Genomic DNA, 16,974 nt, shown 5'->3' on the forward strand with positions numbered 1-16,974 from the left:
TTCAAATGGAGCTCAGTCCCACATGGAAAGATGCACTTTTTGCTGTCTGGGTGGAAGTTTCCAGTTATGCGAATGAAAGCCTGTCTCAATCCAGCACTCCTGGAAAACACTCACTGCACTCCTGCTGGTGGACTAATCCTAAGGAGAATGTAAATGTACAGTGTCTCACTGCAAAGGAAAGCCTGACACAATATACATCACCTTAATCCATGACTACATTTTCACAAGCCAGATTGAACTGAGAGTTACCTGTATTTAAGTAACTCCAGTTCTAAAAACGCAAGCTAACCAACATCCTCCATTTTCCTCTGAGCTCTTTCCCCATACTTGTTGAAACCCTTGCCTTCATGCCATTCAATCATGAACCAAACTTCCCCTCCCTTTCTAAAAGCAGTTCCTCCCCACACCCTGCCAGATATTGCTTCTCCTTGCTCCTCACCTTACACTCATTGTTCCTTCAAAATCTTGGAGACCATACACACATTTCTGTCTGACATGGGCTTTGTGAACGTCACCAGTGATGCTGCAGAAGCAGCACAGGGGCAGGCATTGTCTGACCGGGGACAATGCTGGCACATGTCTGCACATTCTCTTCCAGCCACTTACGCAGCCCCTGAACTGACAGGCAGGAAGCTTCTGGCACATCCTCCTGCAGACACCAGGAGTGGCAAAGGCGTGTCAACAGAGACAGCTTTGAATGCTGCACTCTGTGTGTATTTTTGACCCTTCAGAAAGCCATCAGCGCCTTCATCCATGGTCAGGATGCTTTCCAGAGTTATAAATAAAACATGGGAAGCGGTGCATATCCTGTATTTTTACATAGTCCCTTTACTGTTTTCCTGCATTTTAAAACTGAAAGTTAACATTTGATTGTTTTATCGGTCTCAGAAGGCTTCACCTTACTCCTAGTGATACCTGCCAAATTCTATCATTATGCAGGTGTTACACCCATTCATAGGTAAATAGTTAAGCAGTTGGTCACGGGAAGATGGAAAAAACCACGAACAGCAAGGACTGAAGGTTTTACACTGAGGTCCTGTAATGTTATTCTTCCATCAAACACATTAAAACATCACCAATAAGAAAAGTTGCTGCTCACCAATGCTAAAAAGAAGCTAAACTTCTAGAAAGATAATTTAAAAACTCAGTTATGAACAGACACCAATAATGTGCAGAAAAGAAAGCATCTAAGAATACTTATCAGGTGTTATTAAATGTCATATTCCATTACTGAATTATGAAAAATCTCATCTTGTATATATTACTTAGAAAATAGCAGCAAGATTCCTAAGAAAAACAAAAGTTTAAGAGAGAAATAGAAAGAAACAAAAAGCTTCAAAAATTTGCTGAACTATAAAATTTTGAAATACAATATGGTGAAATTGTCAGAAAAGAAATTCTGAAGAATCACCCTGTATATTTAGAGCTTTCCTGGCAAGGACAGAAAAGCATCCCTATATTTAAGTCCATCACATTTACAGTGAAAGGAAATGGCAGTTCCCACAGCAAAGCACACCAGCAGCAACCTCTTTCAGTGAGAAGCAGCCAGTGAATTTAAGGGGTAACAACACACATTTTGCAGGCAAAACCCTTTGTTGGTCTGAAGGTGTACAAACAGAACCTTCTCCGACAGAGACACACTTAGGGACAGCAGAAAACATCTTGTAGAATCCTGCTTACATTTGCACCCAGTGATTTAAAAAGTAAGCATCTCAAACTTCAAAAATGTACTAAATTAGACTTGTAGCATAAATATGTTGAAGTCAGTCTGACTCCTTCAGGAAGCAGGTCAGACAGGCCTTGCTGTGTGCAGCACCACAGGACAAGTCAACTGTGTCCTCCATAAAACCACCTGTATGGAAACTGCATAAGCAGCCCAAAAGTCATATACAGGAAATGTATGCAGTATTTCAGACATGGGTGAGCGCTGTATTGCCTAATCATAAGAGCATGCAATAGGTGCATGCAATAGGTCCATACAGTGACTTGTAGGTACTTCATGTATGCTGATGCTTAGGTATATGAAAACTTAAACCAAACCTTGGCAGCAGTTGCCCTGCAAGAGTGGGGCACGGAGAGAACAGCACTCCAGCTGACTCCCAAAACCTTATTTATGGTACAACCACACTGGTTAAAGCTAAACAGCATACACGAGAACCACATTTGTGAAAAAGAACTATGCCAAGTTACCTATTCAAGACAACCCTTAACACATTGAAAAAAAAAAATCATGAAATGCAAACCAGTAGAGTTAAGGCCTGTGAACCAGTCTGAGGTTATCACTGAGCACTGTCAACGTAGGTGAAAGTCTGCGATACCAAAGGGCAGGCCAGCTAGGCCATAAAAACAATTGATAAGGCACATACCATCAAGAAACAGAGTTTCTCAATGATAAAGGAACAATACTCGTATGTTTTGTTAAGTCACAAGAGCAATTCTAGATGGCAGTGAAGAGCCATGGTCCTTTAAGCAACACAGAACTACCAGCGAAACATAACCTGGAGTGAAACACAACTCTGTCCCACACATGAAGTCTGGGACTTCCACAACAATCCCTAATGGTGCTGAATTTTGTCACACAATTGCTCACTTTTTCAGTGGCATGTTAATATGATGCTCTAGTTTTCGGCTTATTTCATGTTCACATCCACACTGTTATGAAAGTGGCAACAGATACCTGAATGTTGCATCATTCAGGTATGATATACCTGAATCATTTTCCCTCTATTTAAGAAGCAGAGAGGGAGCAAGATGCACCTAATTTTTCTTGGTGGAGGAAAAAGGGAGCTGAAATCGACAAAGGAGAAGCAGAAGTAGGAGATTTAAGACCATCTTTGATTTCATTAGACTCTCTGTGTAAACGGAGACTTAAAACATTTTGTGGACATCTTATGAGAAGATTTTTCAGGATTAAAGATCTTAGTTATACGCTTGGTTAGTTCTGCCTAGAAATAAGAGTGCCAACATGCCGTATTTGTTTTACTCATCTGGTTTCACAACATTCAAGCCTTTGCTTGCACAGATGTAGAGCACTTATGCTGTTCACCTCTACTAGTTCACCAATGTATCATGTGTAGGAAAACACAGCTCCCTCCCCATGATGAATGCTTTACATGACTGTATGAGCAATAAAGAGGACGAAGCCCCCACATTCTGTCACTGAACAAAGAATCCAGAAACATGTAGTACATCAGTTTACTAAGCAAGCATAGTTTAGAACACAGTCCTGAGAAGTTAGTCTCTTGTTCTGTCAGTGCAATGTAAAGACAAGACTATGGTTACACAGCTGCCATATATTGTGCTCATTCCAGGATTTCCTCAAAAAATCCCAGGTGTGATATGTTAAAGAACTGGTTATTTCCCTTCCCACAGACATGAAACACACAAGTTTCCATTTCTTAGGCAAAAGTCTGAAAACAGAGGGCAGTGTAAGCCACACACCGGATCACTACCATTTACAACTCCACAGAAATCTCTGACATGCACTTAAATGCAGCTGAAGGAAACAAGGAAGAAAGTAATTTACATTATGTTGTTTTAATAGTTTCTCAAAGACAGGCTAATTTCTCAAACAGCATGTTAAAACCAGGGTTCAGTTCTTTGCAGAATTTTCATTTTATTAAAAATATTCTCACTCCCTCTTCCCCTTCCTACCTTAACTCTTTTGACTGAAAATTATATTATGGCATGATTGAGCAACCTTAAGAAGCAACACTAGCAGCTGTGCCTATAATAAAAGCACCTTATTTATAGCCCAACCCCCTCATTTTTTCAACATGACCACCTTGAAGAGCTGTAGCTATTATGAAACATTTCTTCATTCGTGAACTTCAATAGTATATATATGAGCCTATTCATTATTACTTTGTGGAAAGCAATTAAAATGATGGAAATAAGGCTTTTTTCTCAGGAGCATCAAAGCACTAATTAGTCAACAGACTATGCAACCATAGCCATTTGCAGCCATAGTAGCAGAATGAGAGAAATTCCAACCCACCAGTTTTCAAGAGAAAAAATTCCACACCCTGCATCCAGGCTTAAAACATGGGCTTAATAGGCCTTGCAGTAAGGCAGTTTGCTACACACCACACCTCAATACCACTAAAACAGGCCCCCAATAGATTAGGATGATGACTTGTCCAGTACAGCAAGAATAGCAAGCTTGGTTATTTTCAAGCCCTGCAACTCACCTCTGCTGATGCGCTGCTTCTCTCCAGAGAGAATGCCAGGGCTGTCAATGATACTGATGCTCTTCAGTACCTGGTTAGGTAACTGAGAACACATAAACCTGCAGGAAAGGAGGGGAAAAAAAAACCCAAACCACATTAACAATAGCTCTAGCTCACATGTAGATTGTCCCTTGAGAGCTCCCCTTTATGTATCTGCTTTTAGAAATACTCAAGTGAGACTTTTTTAAAAAAAAAAGTTTCTCAAGTCCTAATGAACCCCTATGTTTGGCAACCATATATGTTTAAGAAAACAAAATGTAAACAGAGAGCTTGTCATCAAAAAGGAAACACAGGAAAACCTTGTAAAACCGTATGTCTAAGTGCTGATAAAATTCCAAATTTTGCAAGAGCTGACAACATGGGCCATATATGCAACATTAAAGACTCCATAAAGCAAACATTTGGCTAGGACCAAAATTAGTATGCCAAGAAACAATTCTTCATGTACTCCAACTTTTGACCAAATTCAAAGAGATTCAAAAGAAAAGGGAAGCAGGCAGAAAGCCATACTGATGATACTCCAGTCACTGGCAAGTCACCCTCTCACCCACTCTGGCAGCATTTGAACAGTCCCCATCTCTAATCCACCACCCTCCTTAGGTGGGGCTTGCGGATGACTCAAAACAGTATTTCTCCTACAAACCGAGCAAAAGCTTTCACGCTGCCAGAACCAAGAGTTCAAATTACACAAAGCATGCTCTAAACAATAACCTCCTGCTGCTGCAACAGAGGACAAATTCAATGGTGGCATTACGAAAAAAAAATAATTCACGAGGCCTCTGAGAGTCGTGCAGAACACTTTGTGTGTTAAGTTCAAACTACTCTGATGCTTCTGGGATAGTTCATGACTGAAGAACTTCACCTCCCTTCATCATAAACTGCCTTTAAGAGATTTGCATACGCGTTTAATCTTCTTACTGGGTAGCAGCTGAAGACTGTCCTAACAAGCACACAACATAAGCTACCCTCCTCCTGTGAAGCTGCCCAGAGGCAGCCTAGCACAGGGTTAAGCTGCAGGCTCAGGCTGTAAGATGGCCACCCTGCATTAACCCATTGCTTTAGAAGGCACACTACCTCAAGAAACAGGGCATCACAGACAGCAAATTTTAACCGTGCCAAGGTCAAACAAGAACCTTAAGACCAAAGACAATCCGAGTTAGGAAGAGTTCAGGCAGCCAAATATCAGATACAAAATGGAAGATACATCAAAATTTGGAAGCTATTGTTGGACAGGTAACGATCCAGATAATTCCAAGGAAATCAGGAAGAAAAAAGTCCTTACACCTCTCTTCACCTTGTTTTTCAGGTGATCTTGTATCAAGGAGTCTGCGACAAAAGCACACAGCACCCCTTCTTGGGTACAACAGGAACGGCAGCATCAGCTACGCCTCTCCCTGAAACCCAAGAGGGGATAAGGAAACAGCAGCCATCTTCACCTGATAAAACCTTAGGGTATGTAAACAGCACCATCCTTTTTGTTTTTTTTTTAGTGGAACACCAGGTGTAAAAAATACTGCATATCTGAAGCAAACTCTTCCACTAAGGCTGATTTTCTACTAGCTTAAGAGATGCTTTTGAAAGAGCAGTGAGGTACTATTGAACACAGTAACATATTTTAAACTTTCCAAAACTTAGAGGAGACACTATGTTAAAGCAAACACATTTTGTGGAAGCATAGTGGATGTGCATAAACAACAAAGAAAATACATCTGACCATGCTGACCATTACAAAAAAATGCATCGCTAGTATGTACAACATGAAGTAGCTTTCAGAAATTTGGAAGTGTGAAGACTGAATTTTCATATATGTTTTTCCTTATCACTTTATTTCAACCTTAGAAAGCCCAGCACTTGTTTAGTATCACTGAGATGTTTCTAGGCCTATCTTACAGGAAGACGGGCACCATTATTCCAGCTGAACAATACAGCAGTATTTTGACTTAGGCATCGCCCAAACTGGGACAGCTGGAAAAGGCCATGCAAGAAAATAGAGAACTACAGGCCTCAGAAATGTAAAGATACTGCAATCGTCGCAGCAGTCATTAGTGGCCAAGGAAGGAGGAAAATATATAGGAAAAGGATATGAAATAGAAGGATAAAATTGGAATTAACTGGCTGTAGCTTTTAGAATACATCCATAATCTAAAGACAACAGATGGGTTAAAAATTACATCAAACCAGTATTTCAGACAACTTAAAACTGTAATGCTAATTGTATTTGAATATCTCTTTTTGACATTGAGACTTGGCTCTGAACCACTATATCTTACATGACCTGTATGAAGTGTGATTTAAAGTGCTGCATCATAAAAAGCAAAACTACATACTATCTACCTAAATGACAACAGACCTTCACAAAAAAAAGTTACAAAAACAGTTGTGCAAATGAGATGACTGTAACTGCTTATGACACACCAGACCTTTGATACTGTCATGTTTTTCAGATTATAAAACTATTGTTAAAGAAAACAAGCAATATTATAGACTATCCTTGCAAAAATAAGTTACATTGTTTGCAAAAATTAAATCAACCACCTTGTACTCATCTGTTTTGTTTTTTGTTTTTTTTTTTTTTTTTTAAGATTCATTTTGGATGACTCAAAGAATCTAGTAAGAATTTATACTCCTTTGTGTGTCCATTCAGATACCCACTAGAATAGAGCGGGACCATGTGTTTCTTCTCAGCAGTGCCAATTCATTTCCGTGATCTGGTATACTGCAATATTCTTTCCTCACTTACTTTAACCAGCACCCAAGGGCACACTAGGTCCTGTCCCCACCCCCTTCCCCCCCAACTTTCCTTAGAAGTACACAGGAGAAATAAGAGACAAGTTTCTACACTCAGGAGCCTTAGAGACATCTATGACAAGCAGTGAGATACAGGGGGGAAATAAGAAGGGGTCATAGAAAAAAGAGGCAAGGTAACATCAATAAATTAATGCAGCTAATTAGTAAGTACAAGCCTTGACTGTGCTTCTGTGTTCTTGTTTGGTTTTAGTTTCTCCATTACCTTAGTCACTGTTTCCTTTATGTTACATTTAGATGAAAAGGGCACTTGACTTCATAGTCTAAGCGTCCATAGCCTTGTAAAAGTAATACCTTAAAGTTTTCCGCAAAACAAAACACTAGGATTGTAAAATCAGTAAAAAAAAAACCAAAACCAAAAGCAAGGGTGAGGGGGAGAGAGAAGTAGAGAGAAATATATTAAGACAGGAGTGAAAAATGTAACATTGGGTATAAAGCACTGTCACTGCCAGTATGGCAAATGAGAGAAGGCAAAGCAAAATATGTAGTATGATCACAGGTAAAGACAACAGGGAAAAGTTACTCAAAGATAATGAAATAATACCTAGTTGAAAATGTCTTAGGCTAAGTAGGAAAGAGAAATGAGTTGACAGTGTTGAAAAAGCAGCAATTCGATCAGAGTGGCAGACAAAGCGTGGTGCTAGGGGAATATAAGCACCTAGATCTCTGCTGCAAAACTAAGGAGCAAACGTGAATGCTTAGAGCACTGCAATATAACAATACCACAGTCAGCAAAAGAACTGGAATAATTTAGTTGGTTACTTTGAACGTACATCTTTTCAGCTAGCAAATAATCTTGCTTGCCTAAGATTCAGGATCTGACACAACTAGTTAGACAGATGATTTAGCCAAAAAATTATGTAACCCATTCATCCAAACAAACGTTTAGTATTATTACATGTTCTGTGTCAATATCTGAATACTGTGCAAAATACTACTTACAGTATAATTATATTAACTTTTCATAGAGCACACAATGGTGGGGAAAGACAGAAACTGAACAGTGATCTGGAGGACAAGACTTAGCCAATAATCTCACAGAAAGGGGTCTTGGACCACCAGTTGTTTATTTAAAATGGCACTTGACCACAGCTTCCCACAGCACATACTCTTATCTCTCAGCAAAGTGATAACCAAGCCAACTATAAGCAGCTATAAAGTTTCTTCTGTGAATAAGCACAGCAAGAGATAAGACTGTACATGACAAACTTTTAACACATATGCCATTGTTTATCAGCCAAACAGGAAAGTTTATTGTTAAAAGAGAACCAATTTAGATTAATTGGCTTGCAAAACCAAGCCTCCATGTCAAGCCACCATCAAATACAGGAAGAAAACAAAGTGATTGCTCACACAATGAGAACAAAGTTATTAATAACTTTTAACTGGAAATATTTAGCCTGCTACTTAAGCTACCCAATATTCTCAGCCCCTAAACAACTCTCCCCTTTTTGGAAATACCCAGCAGCCACCCAGAAGCTAATGCTACCATCCTGGTCTATGGGACTGCTTGAAGACCAGCTAGTTAAAATGAAACACTTAACAGCTTGAATATGTATTTCATCCAGGAGGCATATTCAAATATTCTCCATTCTTGTAGGCCTTTTTACATACCCAGCAATTCACAACTTTAAAGAGCTATACCAAGACCTCAGGCAAGACCACTGTAAAGGAACAAGACAGCATCAAAGTGAAAAGAACTCTTCCTTTTCTGAATGGTAGTCTTTAATAAGAGTATTAATCTACCAGTTTTACTGAGCAGGGAAATTGGTGCCCAAACTGATCTTGAGTTCCAGCTAGCGTAACGCCTTACAAACAAGTTAGATGGTGGAGCGTTTCAGCAGTTTTCTGTGAACCGGTTTTCACAATGATTTTCTGTTCTGATAACTGAATACATATAAACACTCCTTACCTTTTTTTTTTAGTACTACCCTACCTAGTACTGCCTTTTTTTTTTTAAATTCACTCCTGCTTGTATTTGAATATTTATTCCATGCTGTTCAAAACAAATACAGCAGAAAAAACTTAGTAAAAAACATTGATGCCTGAAGATGGTATCGAGTAGAAATTTAAACATTAAAATCAAAAGACAGCAAGCAAACAGATCTCACCTGTTGAGGAAAGCATTTCCAAAGCGGCTGAGTTTGCGGAACGGCTTCTTAGGATCAACGACCAAGGCATTTCCAGGAATATTTCCTTCTGAATCTCCATACATCACGGCAATAAAAGAATCTGTGGTAGGCTCTGGACCAATCCGCATGCCTGGAAAGTCTTGTTCAAGCAGGTATCTAGAGATGGAGAATACATGAAGTAACAGAACAAATGACTGGGAACTATAGCAAAAGCAAATACCTATAATTCACTTGAAAATTCCCAAGGATATACACACTCTAGAATAATAAAATTACATTTTCCTGCATTTCATTATTTCCATTAACTAGGGAGGGGGGAGAAAAACCCCCACAACTAAATTCCAGTTTTTCACAACTAGGTAAAAGGATAAAGTAAATCCCTTTACAAAAACAGCATGGAAGTATTCCCTCAACTGCAGCACCTAAACCACTCAAGTGGATGCTTCTGCCACTGATCCCAGTGCTATAGGTTACACTACAAGACATTGCTGCTTTTGTGTGTATTTTCAAGCCTCTACAAGTGCTGCTGGTACTAAAAGGGCGAGGTTTGGAAGAGCACATGAGCAGTGTCAGTTTGCTGACAGATCTAACCCTTCAATGAACTCAGTATGCCTTTACTAACTTTAACTCATCTTACCACAGGCAGAGATAACACAGTTATGAGACAATACAGTTACATCTGTTTGGAAGTGAGGAAAGGATTTTCTTCTTTTGACACGTGTATCAAAAAGTAATTGTTAACTAAGTCAGACCTGCAGAACTTGAGGCCTAACAGTAACGTATTTCCAAGAGGCATCAAGTCAGGCCGTGCTGTACCAACAGAAACCATCTTGCATCTCCCCCTTTGAGTAATCCCCACGCAGAGATGCAGACACCACATACTCAGTGGACCAAGTCTGATACACCAAGACTTGACTTTCCAGAAAACAAGGTCTCAAACGAAGGACGTGAGTATTTAAATGCTAAAACTTCATGGAACTGGAGCATGTATTTATAGAAAAAGGCTGTCTGCATCCCTTCCTGGAAGGCAAGTGAGAAGCAAGAGAAGCCCCAAGCCTATCAAGCAAGCCTCCAGCTTACAACGTTCCTCCAGCCTACACTATGATAACTGCCACTTTTCAAAAACAGAAGCAGACAACCCTGCTTAACTTTAAAGCACGGGCTCCATTGTCCTCATTCACAACAGCACCATCTTGAAAATGTTCACCTCAAGACTAAGACCAAATTGTTTTTAAGTATGCTGTAATTTGACATTACAGGAGCATTAAAATTCCCCAATCAACTCATCTTGTAATTATTAATTCCATGGGTTCCATGTCACCCTGGATTTCTTAAAAAAACCCACAATTTTAACCAACTACAATTTAACTTTTTACATAACCAAAGCTGGATTTAAATGAAAATTCTTCTCCAGGCACAGGTGATGGTCCTACATCCAATGACAGCACTAGTTAGATTTGAGCACATCTGTATTAACATTGGTCTTTGAATAATAGGTTTGTTCTGGCCCTTAATCCAACAGCACTATGCCTGTTCTGCTATCATTTCATAAACCAATATTGATTTGACAGGACTTGCAGGCTGCTTTTGCTGCAAAAAAACATTCTACAAAGTATTTGTACTTGCTGAACAATCTCTGTTTGTCTTTAAATTTGATACCCAAACATTCACAGACTTTACAGATCAGTGCACAGAAGCTGAATTTAAGGAACTAACATATACTACACTTTTCAAAGATGTTTTTCCACTAGCCTTAGCAAACTGGCTCCAATTAGCTCAAGCTATGATCTGGAGGCTTAAAGCCTAGAACAGTTATTTACATGGGATTTCCTGCAGCTTTCTGCTTCCAAACAAGCAAATAAAAAAAACGCCAATGCTAAAAACTGGAAAAGGAGGAACACAGGAACAGTCATGCCAGAACACGCCAAAGTTGATTTATTTTACGTCTAGAATAAGCCGTACCTAATGCACAGTAACAGGGAAATAAAACTAACCCTCTCCAAAAGGAAAAAACCCGAAACTAAAACCTCTCTGCACATGCAGGTGTGTACAATGCAGCAGATCCCTCATCTTTACAAAGTAGATCATGTATCAAAATGAAGACAAAACTCCTTTGATAGCTCAGCAGTTGAACCCTTTATGCATGGAAACCCAGGACTTTCAAGTGTTGTAGCAAACAGCTAAACACCCGAAACACAAAAGTGTGCTCCTGCCTCCTCACAGAACACCACTGCAGACTAGAGCCCTCTAAAGCAGGATGCAAAGGCTAACTCACAAGAGCCACTACCATTTTTCACTAAAGCCATACTGGACTTATCCACAGCATTGATTTTGAAAGTTCAATTATACTTCTAAAATAAGATTTTTTAACTTGCCACAACAAAATGTTCTACGTCAAAGTCTCTCAATTCTGCTATTCCTGACTGCCCTTCTTTTAAAAGGGGAAGGATCTCTATGAGACTCCTCACTAAGTTCTTCTCTTGATATGAGTTGTCATTCCCGGACTCCTGCTGACAGAGACAGCAATTCATAAGGTGGCAACACATACGGCAAGAAGCTCCCAGAGCATCAGTAAAGAACATTATACTGAATCAAATGCACACAAGAGAAGTCCCAGATCCCGTCACAGAAAACTACGTGATGGGATCTGAATGCAGGATAGGACACCTCCAGGGTAATAGGACAATTGCTATCCACTGTAAGCTCAGGAGCCTGCCAGGCATAGTTATGCACATTCAGTGGTGGTGGTCTTTCAGATGACTAAAAAACCATATCTCATGGCCTGCTCATGAAGTTGCTGCACACGTAACACTTGCAGAATTGACACAGAGTTGGAAGTATGGAGCACCTTTCAGGATTTCCAACAACTGTTATTTTCAGCTCAGAACTCAACAGTGCAAATTCAGATTAGCTGCTTATCAAAATGACTAAACAAGAATAAAGTGCTACTGAACTGCAGCGATACTTCCAAGTTAATGTCACAAATGCAGCTTTAAAACCCAGGCTTTTATAGTGATAACAATCCAGGAAGGCAAGATCTCCTTCCAAATACAAAGTCCCACCCAACAGTCACAGTGCTGAGCCTGGTACAGCTATTCAATAGACACAGGAAACACTTTGCAAGGCAGGTATTTTCCATTAAGACTAGCTCCCAGTCGCACATCAAGAATCAGTGCTGACTAAAATAAACCCTGGTTCTTGAGCACTGGCTGTACAAACTGTATCACACTTCCTCTCAGCATGAAAATACCAGTTTCACTTAGGCACACAAAAGGGATGAGCAGTCTTCTATACACTGAAAAGCCGCAAATGTTTTTTTACGGTCTGCTATCTTAACACAGGAAAATACCTGGATTTTTAGCATCCGCAACTGCATGCCCTTCTCAGGAATTTTCAGCAGAGAGGGAGTTCAAAAAGGTTCACAGGAAGAATGCTTAAAAATAGCAAGTGTCCCAGAGACAGTCTAGATCAAACAACAGACATCCTGTTGACTCTTCTCCCTTTGTTTTTACCTGGGCTATAACCTTTGGGCTTTGCCAATAAACATTCATCTATGTTCCTTTGCAAGATCTATAGCCAGACAATGGGAAACTGGTTTACAAAGTTCCAGAGATAGCAAAGATTACTCAGTTTGGGATACTGATAATCATCAGAAGTCTAAATGCTTTAGCTAAGCCATACTAACGCACAAACACAGGTGAGCTGGACAGAGCAGCATTGGGCAGGGATACCGTGCGATGCATGGGGAGACAGACTCAAGTCTCCTTTCATAAGGCTGTTCACTTCCATACTGCACCAAATCCTCCACACTGTTGGTTTTTTTTTTTAACACAACAAAACTAGCAGATGTTTGCTTTAGTGTAAGAATTCTGCTCCAAATAACTCAAATAAAACTTTAATGTAGAGCTAGAAACAAAGAAGTTCCATCTTGCACCCAAAGAAATTAAGAGAGACCTTTTCCACCCAGAAGAAATAGATGCAGCCCATTCTTGCCATACAAGCGATTGCACGCTACTTTGAGACTCCAGATACTATGCATACAAAAGGGTGGTTTCACAAACCCAGCTCTGGCTGAGTTAAACAGAAGGAAGTTTACCATCTTAACCTCCAAGTAATACCTCTGAGCAAAGTAAAAGCACAGCCTAGCAAGCTGAGGAATTTACTTCTGTTTTTCCTCAACTTGATAAGTTCTTTAAAAAAAAAAAAAGTCAGTCTCCTACACTTTTAAAATAGAAAAGTTATTAACAAGTTAAACATTATTAGACTATTAGTTTAATGCATTGTTACAAGGAAAGAAAAAGGTCAGCAATTACAAACTTGTACTGACCAGCTTCTTTCTCTTTCCCATACACTACAATTCTCCTCTCCTGTCCCTCCTTTCCCCACTTCTTTCCCTATAGCAGCCAGGAGAAATTGAAAGAATTACAGAAGCTGCAAGGCCAAGCAGCTCACACACAAGATAAGCATTTGGCCGTCACCCATCCTCCCACCCATTAAAACAATCAGACAAGTATTAACATTTGAGCCTGGATATGTCTGTTTGAATTGTCAGCATTGTCAGACACTCGAATAAAACAGTATCACCACGCTACACCTTAGACAGTGAAACTGGCCGGTTTCACTGCATTGTTCCAAGTGCAAAGAGGATAAACAGCATCAAGTGAAAAAACAGAAAAGCTGTTAGAAACCTGGAAGCGTTTGTTTGCATATCTTACTCCCCAGAGACATTCAGTCATTGCTAGATCAGTGTTTTCCATAAAGACTTAGTGGAAGGAACTGGGTGGATGTGGATGTGTCTGAGGTATGAAACTGTGAAGTTCTCACGCTAATGCCTAAATCAAAGTAAATCCCAAATGAATACTTGTCAGCTAAACAGAACTATTATGTTCACACATAAACCTAATAGTAAACACTTAAGTAGATCCAGTATGCCCTCCTAACTACAAAATGGAGAAATGTGGAACAAAAAGCAGTTTTAATTAAGATATAAAATAATGTTTGCTTGTTAAAAGGCTAGCGGCAGAAAAACTTCATTCTAAGAAAACCTTGTTATAATTCTGGGTTTATTATAGAAATCTTGAGAGTGTATGACATTTTTCCATGAGAAATTCAGCGTACCAGAGGGGAAATTTATTTGTGGCTGTCCTGGACACTATAGGATTTTCCCATGTCTTCTTCTAAGTCTTGCCTTCAGTATACAAGCACTTCTCTTTTTTGCTTTTCTTTTTCTCCTCTAAATTGGATTTTCAGTAACAGTCACTGTGACACTATTGTCTAAGTCGCTGCCCATCTTGAATGGAGCATTTTCTCATGCCAATTCAGCCAATTATTATCTATTCTATAGCAAACACTGATGTAATGATTGTTGATCATGGTGAGGTCAGACTGTGGCCCTTTAGAAGCAGTAACAGCTGTTCTATTACTGATTTGGGGCTCAACAGTCAATTCCTGTCTTCTCCAATACCTAGTAAGGGATCAAACCACCCCGCAGTCTACCAAAAATGGGGACAGGAGAAAGGGGTAAGTGGGTGAAGAGAAGGCCACACCACAGTAGAAGTCACCTCCTCCACTGAGTTAGATATTTTAATAAAACGCACGAGGAAACATCTTTGAAAACTTTATCTCTGTCAAATTTGTCTGGGCACCTTCACCCAGCTTCACCAATGCTAAAAGGAAAAGCTGGAAATAGCTGTAATAAATGATACTTCTTTTCAAATTCAGAATGTACATTAGTATCAGTCAACCCTATTGCTCAGTATTTTACAGTTAAGGTGAAAATAAGTTACTCATAAAGCAACAGTACCAAAAATACATCTAAGGCACTGCAAGGAATAGCAGCGTTTCTAAGCACAATATTGACTTGCACTCCAGTCAAATACAGGCAACTGCAAAGGACAGAAAAATTGAATGTCCATAAATCGAGAACATCTGTTCTCATCCAAGGCAAACTCTTACAGGAGGTGAAAAAAGTTTCCTATGAATTGCAAATGACACAGCAACTCAGCTGACAGGCAGAACAGGTTCCGGTATGTACGTATTTGGGACCGTTTTGTCTCCGTATTACCCACGCTCTCACCATCTCCTGTCTGTAAGCCAGGTAAGAACACTTACCTGGAAATGTATAGAGACTAACAAAGCAGCTGTACTTTCAAAGAAGAAAATGAATCAGCATGGCTAAAGAAATGTTAGGAAAACCAAAATCACCTACTTTGCAGGAATTCAGTAATAATGGGTAAAGAACCAAGTTCAGCTTTAAGCTTCCAATTAGCTAGCTGTAAAACCAGAAAAGAAACATGATTAGCTCTGTAAACATCTGAAAAGCTCTCAGGTGAGTAAAGGTAAACACTCTTCGATGGAGAAGAAGGGAGGCAGGTCTTTCACACTGTAAAGAGAAAAGACTCTGCCAGTAACCTTTGGAACCGAAAGAGAAACATTTGTAAAATCTGTGGAAGGACTATAATGAACTTCAGATATACTAAGTAGGTCAACATTTGATCCAAGTGACCTCTCAGTGTCTTTTGCAGAGTTTTGTATAATCTTAAGACTGATTTGTAAGGGGCATATGGGAGGCAAACACACTCAAATATATGCAAAATATTCACAAGCTCGTAATACCCGAGGCACACTTCAACTTCCCAAAATCAGTTACTAGCCAACTTAGGAATAAGACAGGCAGGAAAAGACAGAATATACTATGACAGCACCAACACTGTTAAGCTCTCTTAGTAGTCATAACGCTTGGTCAATGCAATTGACCAAAAGAGTTGGGGAAAACAAAAAAAAAAGGAGTTTCCAGATACCGTGTGTTTTTTGCCCAAAACTGTTGTCACGTTTCTCTCTTCACATCCAAGCTATGCATTAAACTACTTTTGGGCAAGAAAGGGGAGGAGGTAAGGTTAAATGGTCTGTGACGGCCGAAGCATCACGCCATTTTAATGCCAAGTGCCTATTTTTCCTTTGAAATAATTCAGGGATTAAAAAACCAGTTAAGAGGAAGTAGACAGCGGCGTTAGACTTTCTCAGAAGAACACGAAATCGAGATGATACTCTTAACCAGGAAGTTGGCAGAGCACGGAGCAGACCCGGGAGCGGCACCCACCCCCGAGACGGCACGGGAGGCACCCACCCTCCTCGGGAGGCACCCGCACGGCGGCCACCGGGCTGTCACGGCTGCCCCGGACGAGGAGGCGTTCACGGCGCAGCAGGAACGCCCCGGGGCGGGAGGGGAGCGAGGATTACCGGGCAGGCGGCGGGGGCGCCGGGCGGCGCTCCCCGAGCGGCCTCGGGAGAAGGAAGCCCACAGCACCGGGGGGGGGGTCGCTTACCGGATGAAGGTGGTCTTGCCGGTGCTGTACTGCCCCACCAGCAGCACCATGGGCTTGTTCTCGAAGTCGGCCTCCTCCAGGGCGGGCGAGTGGAAGTCATGGAAGCGGTAGTGCTCCTCCAGCGGCAGCAGCTTGCGGAGGTAGAGGTCCCGCAGCCCCCCGGTCACCGTCTGCACCACGTCGCCGCCGCTGCGCTCCTTCCCGCCGCCCTGCTTCCCCAGCCAGCTGAACATCCCGCCGCACTGCCCCTGCCGCCACCCCTGCTGCCGCTGCCGCCGCCGCCGCCCCACGCACGCAGCCGCGGGCGGACCCGGACCCGGCGCGGGGGCGGCGCCAGCGGAGCGGCGGGGCCGGGCGGGGCGCCGCTCCCTGCCCTGGGCGCCCTTGGTGGCTGGGTTTTTGGTTTTTTTTGTTTGGTTGGTTTTTTTGCTTTTTTTGGGGGGGGGTATTGTTATTTTTTCAGAACCAGCGGACTGTTCTTTT

General features: G+C 41.0%; 1 protein-coding gene across 1 annotated transcript in view; it reads right to left on the minus strand.

Annotated features, from left to right (window-relative positions):
• EHD4 (EH domain containing 4) overlaps window positions 1-16,724 on the minus strand; it is a 28,533-nt gene extending 11,809 nt beyond the window's left edge. Inside the window, exons 1-3 of the mRNA XM_075712882.1 lie at window positions 16,492-16,724; window positions 9,146-9,322; window positions 4,191-4,288 (exon numbers count right to left, since the gene is read on the minus strand). Of these exons, the coding sequence (XP_075568997.1) occupies window positions 4,191-4,288; window positions 9,146-9,322; window positions 16,492-16,724 (508 nt within the window). The remainder of the gene's footprint in view (window positions 1-4,190; window positions 4,289-9,145; window positions 9,323-16,491) is intronic.
• Between the last annotated feature and the right edge of the window lie 250 nt (window positions 16,725-16,974).

This window comes from Pelecanus crispus, chromosome 6 (genome assembly GCF_030463565.1).
Source record: "Pelecanus crispus isolate bPelCri1 chromosome 6, bPelCri1.pri, whole genome shotgun sequence".
Lineage (NCBI taxonomy): Eukaryota > Metazoa > Chordata > Aves > Pelecaniformes > Pelecanidae > Pelecanus > Pelecanus crispus.